Raw genomic sequence first — 10374 nt, 5'->3', positions numbered from 1 at the left:
GTCCACCTTTCAGGATTCCTTCAGGGCCCCTTTTGGTGGAAAGGAAAAGAACCAGCTAACAAACAAGAAAAGTAGTTTGAAGAGGCCTCACGTCAGCACCACGAAGCTAACATCTCAGCCTAAGGGGCCCTCTGACCCAGATTCCTCCTCTGTTTCTAAGTCTTTCAGGGAGGAGAAAGTAGCACATTTAGGCAACTCAGAAAATCGTGCCCCATCCTCTATCTCCTTATTCCCTCCTCACCAAAAAAGATCTTTTTTTAATACTGAAGACCACTTTAAAAAAAAAAAAAAAAGAAAAAAAGAAAAGAAAAAGAAAACAATAGTTGCTCTAATTGGAGTATCATTGGAGCATTTGAAAACAGGCATTTAAGGGCAAAAGAGATGGAACACATCCGAGGTAAATTGTGTATCTCTCTACAGGCTGCACCCAACCTTTAGAACCACCTAGAAAGGTACAAAGCTGCAAGCCTCTCTCGGATGTTTCATATAGTATTTCAAGACTTACCTCTTAATTGCACTCTTCCCCACTCCCATTATGAAGAGCATGGAACCTAGAACACACTGCCTTGTGTGGAAGTCCACACACCACTGGTCACAGGCCACTCACAGGTTTGGGGGACTTCACGCTGATTCCTAGACTTTCTGAGTTTCCCTTGCCTCATCTGAAAACTGGGCCAGGACCTAATTTTAGGTTGTGAGAGTTGAATGAAATCAAATTCGGTCAATGACAGACTGCATATACAAAGGTGGTCCCATAAGATTATAATGGAGCTGAAACATTCCTATTGTCTCTAAAGACCTTCCAGGAGGGCAGGATGTGGAGGTGGCATCAGTAGCACTGACAGTCCTGACCCTGTGCAGGCCTAGGCTAATGTGTGTGGTTGTGCCTTAGTTTATAACAAAAAAAAAAAAAAAAGAAAAAGAAAAAGAAAAATAGAAAAAGCTTATAGAAAGAACACAAAGAAAAAATATTTTCATACTGCTGCACAATGTGTTTGGGTTTTAAGTTAAACGTTATTACAGGTCAAAAAGTTTAGGTCGGGTGTGGTGGTTCACATCTGTAATGCCAGCACTTTGGGAGGCCAAGTTGGGTAGATCACCTGAGGTCAGGAGCTCGAGACCAGCCTGGCCAACATGGCGAAACCCAGTCTCTACTAAAAATACAAAAAAAAAAAAAAAAAAAAAAAAAGCCAGGCGTGGGGGCACACACATGTAATCCCAGCTACTCTGGAGGCTGAGGCAGGAGAATCATCAGAATCGGAAGGTAGAGGTTGCAGTGAGCCGAGATCCCCGCACTGCACTCCGGCCTGGGCTACAGAGCAAGGCTCCGTCTCAAAAATAAATAAATAAATAAATAAATAAATAAATAAATAAATAAAGTTTAAAAGATTTAAAAGTAGAAAGTAAAAAATCATAGTAAGCTAAGGTTAATTTATTATTATTGAAGGAATAATTTTTAATAAATTTAGCATAGCCTAAGTGTAATACAGTGTTTATACAGCCTATAGTACTACACAGCGATGTCCTAGGCGTTCACATTCACTCACCACTCACCGACTCAGCCAGAACGACTTCCAGTCCTGCAAGCTCCATTCATGGAAAGTGCCCTATACTGTACTTTTGCTGTACCTTTTCTACGTTCAGACATGTTTAGATACACAAATATTTACCATTGTGTTACAACTGTCTGCAGTATTCAGCATAGTCACTTGCTGTACAGGTTTGTAGCCTAGGAGCAACAACAGCCTATACCATAGAGCCTAGGCGTGTAAGAGGCTATACCATATAGGTGTAAGTACACTCTAAGATGTTCACACAAGAAACTCGCCTAAGACGCATTTCTCAGGAGGTAATCCTGTCATCTTAAATGATGCATGACTGTAAGATCTACGGCTGAGTGCCTAACTGTATATTGAGAAATAACTCTCCATTTCATCCGTCTTCCGGTATTGAACTTTAAGTGACCATCAGACCGGCCTAAATACCAGAATCTCTTTGCAATGCGCTCACCTCGCTCATTACCAGAAGGTTTTACCTGCCTAGTGACTCGGTTGGTCTGGGCATGAGCCCGGAGAGGTGGAAACTTTCAGTGTCTCAGGACTGACAGTCGAGTGGCTGGGGACTATAAATCCCCGAGAACTGCCCTCGCGCTGCCATCCAGCTGGGTAGTCGGGGTCGCGCGCGTGGGGGCTGCGCGAGTCGCTCGCCCCTGGTTCCTGCGGAAGTCCGGGGAACGCGGACGCGGCCGCGGCGCCTAGGTCCTGGGCCTCGGGTTGCCTGAAGCGTCGCGCGCAGAGCTTCGGGAGAGAAGGAGGCGCCGCGCCGACGCGCTTGGCTCCAGCGGGCATGGGACGGAGCAGTCTGCTGCCCCCCGACATGTGACCCAGCCCCGCCGCCCATGCGGGCTCCCAGCAGCCCGGCCCTGCGGCCGCTGCTGCCGCCGCTGCTGCTGCTGCTTCTGGCGGCGCCGTGGGGACGGGCAGGTAGGTGGGTCGCGCCGCCAGGTGCGGGTCGGGGATGTCTCCCGGCCGGGGCCCCACCGGGCAGAGCGCGCGACCGAGTTCTTCCCTCCGCTCGCCGGCCGGGTTTCGCTTTCGTGCAGGCGGAGTACGAGGTGCGCGGGGGCCGGCGCTTCCAGCCCTGGGGTGCGGGAAGCCCGGGGGACACTCGCCGCCGCCGCGCGCACCCTGGCTCGGGGTCAAGTTTGCAGGACCCCGCGTTCCGCACTTTCGGTCTGGAGGATTGAGGTGGGGTGGGGGGAGTTCGTTCGGGGGCGCTCTGCGCGGTGCCCACTGCCTTTAACTTGCTGTCGGGGACGGTAACCATGCGGGGCCCCTAGCCCACAAGTCCCAGGCTCCCGCCACCACCGCCGCGGCCGCGCCGAGGCGCCCCTGTGAATTCCGCGTCTCGGCCGCCGGGCCCCGCGGTCCTGCAAGCCGCGCGTCGCGAGATCCGCGCTTTAAAAACCAAACTCCCTGAAAGGGTCAGCCCCGAAGGAACGGGATCCAGAAAGACGCAGCTTCTTAAAGTAAGCTCCCCCTGCCCTGGGTACGCCGTTGTTTCCTTTGCAGTTATGACCATGTACAGACAGTGCTCTTTGATTTTTCAGAAATAACAAAAGGTTTAACTCGTTTACGACGTAAGGTAACTGAAGAGCTCTTTCGTTTTGTTTGGTTTTTAAGTTTAAACTCTCTACCAGTTGGAATCCAGTAAACCAGAATGATTCACCTGATTGCTTTTTTTCCTGTATTTCTCATATATGAGAAGAAGATTTTTTTAAAAAAACAGAAAAACAAAAAACAAGATATCTGGGATCCTTTTTTAAAAAAGTTATTTTAAAAAACAACAACAAAGTTTCTCCAGATACTGTGCTTTGTAGACACTTGGTTCAGGCCCCGCTGTCTTTTAACCCAGAACTGAACAGTAAGAGTGAATGCGGGAAGAAAGTTGACGGTGAATCTGGAGTCCTTGGTAGTTAAAGAAGAAGTTAAGTTCAATATAGTTACAACGGTAAGAAAAGTATGCACACAGATCTTGAAGAGATTTTCAGTGATAGCTATTATACATAAAATATTTTATCTTCTAAATTTATCAGAAGTTATAGTTATTTTGCCTTTTAATATTCGTGGGTAAGCTGAATGGGAAGAAACGACTGACGGGCAAATATTGAGCCTTCAACTAACAGAAATTTGTTTTTATTTTTAATCGAAGAGAGAAGGCTGGGCGCCGTGGCTCACACCTGTAATCCTAATACTTTGGGAGACAGAGGCATAGGTGGGAGGATTACTTGAGGCCAGGAGTTTCAGACCAGCCTGGGCAACATAGGGAGACCCCTGTCTATACTAAAAATTAAAAAAATAAAAATAAAAAACTAGCCAGACATGGTGGCAAACACCTGTAGTCCTAGCTACTCCGTGTGCCCAGGAGTTCCAAACTGAAGTGAGTTATGATCACACCACTGCAGTCCAGTCTGGGCAAGGGTGAGACCCTGTCTTTGTTGGGGGGACGGGGGAACAAAGAAAGAGAGAAAGAGAAATAAAATCGTTGGGTGCTGACATTACCAGGTAGTAATATTCTTGACTTCAAAACAAAATTCGCAAAAGAAACAATAAGAACGCTTTTCTGACCCAAGAGACCTGGATACTTTCTTAGCTCTTCTTAGGGTGTTCCTGTCCTCTCCTGGGTCTTCGGGCTAAGGTCTAAGGACTGCTGGGAAGACCTCCTTAGAAGCTATATGTAGTTACCTGGATACTACCTGCTCTTAATTGAAGGTTTAACTACAATGTCTTCTGTACAACATGGGCTTACTAAGAGTTCTATGACTTTACTACTCTCAGGTAGATTAATGCTTTAATGCTCTCATTTTTTGAACTTTTAAAAAATTTCATCTCACAGCTCAGTGCCAGATCAGGCTGTAAAATACCAAAACATCCAAAGAGGAAAAAAAAAAAAAAATTCATCATGTCATGAACCTTGTAGGGAAATCGTGGTATTTCATTTCAGATAAAGTTGTAACGGAATTCAGAATGTCTATGCGGCCCCCTCAAGGCAGGTGCGAGACACTGTCATTCACTCTTGGACCCCTCCAGGGACAGAATTTCACAGGGAAGTTTATCCTTATGGCTTATCAAACTCTGCCCTGTTGGCCTATCCCATATCCTGTCCTCAGGAAAGATAAAGAACCATGGTTAGCATAATATACACAGGCATTTAAAGTCACTAAGATAGAGTGGGAGACGGTGACTTCTCAGGTCATGTGTCTCCTCTGCTCAAAGCCCTTCAGAGGCTTCTACTGTTCCTGGAATCAATCTCAATTCTTCTACAAGATCCTGTGTGGCCAATTCCTGTCTGTCTCTCCAGCATTATCTCACACCACCTAGTTCCTGCTATCCTGGCCTTTTTCTACTTCCCAGAGCAAGCCAAAGTGTTTCCCATCTCACTCATAGTGGCAGTTCCTCTGGAAGTTCCTACTGGAGATTCATACTGGCAGCCCCTCTGCTAGAATGCCACTGTCCCACTCTATCTGCAGCTAACTCCTGCTCAGACTTTGGCCTCTCACCGCCAATGGGCTTCCCTCAGGAAGGTCTTCCCTAGGGAGTTGAACAATGAAAACACATGGACACAGGGAGAGGAACATCACCCACCGGGGCCTGTCGGGGGTGGGGGCTAGGGGAGGGATAGCATTGGGAGAAACACCCAATGTAGATGACAGATTGGTGGGTGCAACAAACCACCATGGCACATGTATACCTATGTAAGAAACCTGCATGTTCTGCACATGTATTCCAGAACTTAAAGTATATATATATCAAACAAACAACCAAAAACAACAGGGTCTTCCCTAAATCCCCAAAGAGGAAAAAAGTACATCTTATGATGTCTATTAACAAATAAACCTAACTTTAGTTTTGGAGCTTTAGATTGCAGTCTAGATATTAAAACAACTATGCTTATTAGAATGAATTAATGGAGTGAGAGTATTTGTCAGAATGTCTCTTCTTTGATACAAACATAGCAGCATTCAGTATTTTATTTCACTGAGAAGTTATTCCTGGAAATACTTCACTCACACACACACACAGAGACATAAATGATTCTAGTGAGCTAATTAAACTTGCAGAATTATTTTCTTTTTTTAACTTTTAATTTTGAACTAATTTGGGACTTGCAGAAAAGTTTCAGAAATACCACAGGGGGATAAAGAGTTCCCATATCCCCCTCACCTAGTTTCCCCCAATTAGAACATCTTATATAACCATTGTACAATGTTCAGAACCAGGAAATTAACACTGGTATAACACTACTTACTAAATGAGAGACCTTGTTGGAGTTTCACCCGTTTTTCCAATAATGCCCTTTTTCTGTTTCAGGATCCAATCCAGGATCTCCCATTACGTTTAGTGATCATGTCCCCTTAGTCTCCTCCAATTGGTGACAGTTCCTCAGCCTTTCTTTACTTCATGACCTTGATCCTTTTGAAGAGTCCCGGTTACCTCTTCCTTAGAATATCCCTCAGTTTGGGTTCATGTAAAGTTTCCTCAAGCTTAGAATGAGGTTATTCCATTTGGCAAAAATGCCACGTAAATTGTCACTTCAAAGAATTTGTAATATCAACATGTCTTCTTAATGGTGATGTTAACCTTCATCGCTTGGTTAAGGTGGTCTCTTTAGAGTTTACTATAAAGTTACCATTTTTCACTTTGTGACTAATAAATATTTTGCAGACAGATACTTTGAGATTATGCAAAAATCCTGCTTCTCCCCAAACTCACACCCAACTATTTTTAGTATCCATCAGTGGATTTTGACTGCAACAACTACTATGTCTAGTAGTGATGTTTTATTTCACTCTTTTCTTCCACATTTATTCATTGGAATTCTGTTGCAAGGAAGGGCCATCTTTTTTGCTTTTTTAGTTATTTATTCAATTGGTTAAGTATATCAGTATGGACTCCTGGATGTGTCTTATTCTTTCATTTATAATCCAATACTATCATTATCAGTTTTATTGCTCATGCTGTTCCAGCTTTGGCCACTAAGAGTTCCTTCAGTTTGGCTTCTGTGTCCCTCAGAGGAACCCCATCTTTTTTGAGCGCTTCATTAACTTTCTAGCACCAACAGCATTCCAGACTCATCTGTGTTTTCCCTGCCCCAGGCCTGGAATTAATGACTTCCTTAGGAAGCTCTGGTTCCTTCTATTGGAGAAAGGTGTTTAGAAACTAAGATTTGGGTGTGAGGCATGCTTATTGCTACTGGAATGTTGTTTCTAGGTGCTCTCGGTGGACAGAGCTGAGAAATATGTGTGTGTAGACTAACCTAATTATGCACACACATCTATATTTCTGTATCTATCTCTGGGTGTGTATATATATTTAAGACCGTGAGTTTATAATGGTGCCACCAATTTCAACCTAACAGTCAAGGTTCATTCTAGCCCTCCTGTTTCATTTATAGCTTCTTTGTCTAACAGTGAGAAACCCAGATGTCATTATCTACAATAGACGTATTTACCTAATTCTAATATAGTTTCAGGATTGCTAACTCATGCTCCTATGAGAAAAACATGTACTTACTAAATTATAGCCTTTATGTATAGTTTTCTCGTCTTAATCTTTATAATATCCAGTGAAGATACTATTGACCAAAGTTACCTGGGTTAGTCCTTTTTTTTTCTTTACTCCTTTTGGTGTGGTTATTCTATCCATTTGGGAGAAGTTCAGTTCATTTGTTAAACTGCTTGTATTACAATTTGGGTTCCCCCTGTGCTAGTCGTTTTGTTTGTGGCGTTTGGGGTATTAGGCAGCTAGGTGAAATAATTACTGTGCTTATAAAAGTCAGAACTATACAAAACGGTTTTCTCAGAGAACTTTGGCTCCCTCCTGAGCCCTACTACTCCCTTTCCATTCCTCACCATACCACCACCTCTTTCCCATTACACCATAAATGTGATTACGACGTTGTACTTACGCTGTCATTGTGATATTCTGACAGCATTTCTACTTTGTTCTTGGTCCACATTCCATGCCATCTCCTTCCTTTCTTGTTTATTTTTTCTGAATTTCTTTTGCACCGATGAGCAAATATGTGTATGTTTTAAGATCCAGGTCTAAATCTGATTTCTGTACCGCACCTCATGGAAGATTTGTTCGCTCAAGTGTTCTTTTTATCGAAAAAGAATGTCTTCTTTTTCAACCTCTCTCCTATTGCCTTTCAAGCAGATTTGGGGTGATTTCTTATCTATAGATTTGCAGGCCTCGCCATCTATCAGCTTGAGGTCCAGCCCCAGCCTCCCCAGAGAGTATCATGTACCCAACATCCAAGCGTATGGCTATAGGTATATCCAGCCTCACTCCTCACAATGTGTACTCCTCCTGCCTAGAACTACTCAGCTTCCTATAGAATGAATTCAGGAAAGGCAGTATTCGCCACCTGGAGAGCAGTCAAGGAGATTGGTTTCCCATGGGAAGCGGCGAGGAATAGGAACGAGGTAGTAGGGCTGAGGAGGAAGCACCGCTTCCCTGATTATACCTTTTCGTTTAGCTCTGACTCTTAGAACCATGAGGTAGGACGTATATATTTCATTTACTTATAAACTGTGGGTAAAGACAATAGGCAAGTGGGATTACTGCTGTAAAATTAAGATTTCAGTATAAACATTTCAACATAAAGCATTTGCTGTTTTTATAATTTTTTAATACTGCATGTCTCTATGTTGCCTTTTTTAGTGCTTGGCATAGTATTTTTCACAAAATGGTTGTTCAGTAAAGTTGTATGGTTTGCTTAAAATCAACTTTCATTATATGCATTGACATTTTAAAAATGACTTTCTATTGCACCATTTTCTTCAAAGTACAATTTTACCAGGTGTCATTGACATGTTGACTTCCATATTGATTTAAAAAAAAATGATCATCTGAGGCTTAAGGCAGCATATATTTTATGGAGTAAAACCACGTTATCCATCTTAATTATAACATTATACTTTTGCTATCATCGTGATGTTCTGACAGCATTTTTACATGTTCTTAGTCTACAGTTTATGACTACATGACACAAAATACAGAAACATGAATTAAATCACTTTAGTCAATTCCAAGATCTATCAATTACATATAAAACTGGAGAACAAGGCCGAGGGTAATGGCTCATGCCTGTAATCCCAGACCTTTGGGAGGTTGAGGCAGGAGGGTCACTTGAGGCCAGGAATTTGAGAGCAGCCTGGGAGAGACCCCATCTCTACAAAAAAAATTTTTTTTAATAGCCAGCCTTGGTAATGCCAGGCTACTTGGGAAGCTGAGGCAGAAGGATCACTTGAGCCTAGGAGTTTGAGGCTGCAGTGAGCTATGATCTCACCACTGCAACTCCAGCCTGGGCAACAGAGTAAGGCTCTGTCTCAAAAAAAAAAAAAAAAGGAGAACGAAAGAACTATAGAAAGAAAGCATGCTGGTCAGAGACATTAAAATTAAATACTTCTTCTGCTTTATCTTTCAGAATTCCTTTTGATGTAGAAACCCAGAGTTGACAGGACCTTAAAGGTCACCTCACCCAGCTGCCACTCTCTTGATTGTCCTCTGCAGCATCACTTCCAAGTAATGACCTGTCTGCTATGTGAGCACCTCTCATCACAGGATACTCACTACTCTGCACCCAGGCAGGAAGGATGTCCTGTCACTGCAGATTTCAACTATTAAAAAGTTCTTTCATAAAATGAGCTGAGCCTTGATCCTTCAGTTTTCACTTGTTGTTAGTCCTCATTCTAAGCTGATGAAGTCATACTGGACAAGTTGTTCAGATCATTGAATGCAACCATCACATTTCCTCTGTGTCTTCTTTCCTCTCCAGAAAACCACTTCCCCAGAAAACTGCCAGGTGCCCTCTCTCTCCCAGTATTTCCAGTGTATGTTCCAGTTTGTTTGCAGCCTCTCGGGCTGACTTCTTATAGATCATGATGAGACTGCACAATGTTTGTTAGAAGGTCTACGACATTCTGAACACTGAACCTTGGAAGGTTCATTTACCCTCCAGTGATTCAGCATCGGGTTCTTGATGAACACAGGCCTCTGATGTCTAAAAGGCGCCCTCCTTCCTTATCTTTGTTGTCATCTGTGAGACACAGACCCTCATTCAAACGCAGAATTTCATATTGCTCTGGAGGTGATTTTGTTTCTGTTTGCTTCTTACAGTATAGAGAATGAAAGTATGGCATAGTGTCTTATCTAGAACTTATGACAATGGTCTTAAATGCAACTAAGGCTACTCTTTTCTGAAAGGACAATTTTTATTGACTATAAATATCTATACGAAATTGGGTCTGTTTTTTGAGGGTAGCGATCCCTGCATTACACTTTGCACCACCAAAATGGATACCTCAATTACTATCCACTGTTCAAGCAAATGCCAACTCTACCCACAACACAGAGAAAAGGCATACTTTGTCCTGTACAGACTTGTGGGGAAGCTTTGTTTGTACTTCTTGATTTCAACATATATACCATGTCTACTTTTCACCCAGCTTCCTCTCGGCTGGATAATCCAAAGTTCCATTCCATACAGCTACATTTGCATTTTGATGACGTGGGATATTTTGGCAGCTATATGCTCCTAGTTAAACCATTTGTTTACATTATCAACCCTATTTAAATGTCCTCCTTACCAACTTTGCAGGATTTTCTTTGTTTTTGTTTTTTTGCTCAACATCAATCCCCTCATCTTCACTTTCAGGAGACTCCAGCAGCTCTTAGAGCATTCATTTTTCTTTTCAATAAACATTGTGCTCATTGTTGAGGAAAGATACGAAAAAGCAACAGACACCTAGTGTATTGGCTTCTCAAGGCTGCCATGGCAAAATGCCACAAACTGGGTGACTTAAAATAA

General features: G+C 43.0%; 1 protein-coding gene across 3 annotated transcripts in view; it reads left to right on the top strand.

Moving 5' to 3' along the window:
- Positions 1-1763: 1763 nt before the first annotated feature.
- The window catches only part of IL20RA (interleukin 20 receptor subunit alpha), a 44714-nt gene continuing 36103 nt past the window's right edge, over positions 1764-10374 (top strand). For 2 of the 3 annotated variants that reach the window (XM_025384466.1, XM_025384464.1), the window contains exon 1: positions 1764-2483. Coding sequence is in view for 1 of the 3 variants with exons in the window: in XM_025384464.1 (XP_025240249.1) it covers positions 2399-2483 (85 nt within the window). In the remaining 2 variants the exon portion in view is untranslated. Of the gene's footprint in view, positions 2484-2808; positions 3029-10374 lie in introns of those variants that run through there. The other variant, XM_025384465.1, reaches the window with a different exon arrangement.

Source organism: Theropithecus gelada, chromosome 4 (assembly GCF_003255815.1).
Source record: "Theropithecus gelada isolate Dixy chromosome 4, Tgel_1.0, whole genome shotgun sequence".
In the NCBI taxonomy this organism is placed as follows: domain Eukaryota; kingdom Metazoa; phylum Chordata; class Mammalia; order Primates; family Cercopithecidae; genus Theropithecus; species Theropithecus gelada.
Note: the sequence above shows the minus strand (reverse complement) of the source record. Positions and strands in the feature narration are given on the sequence as shown.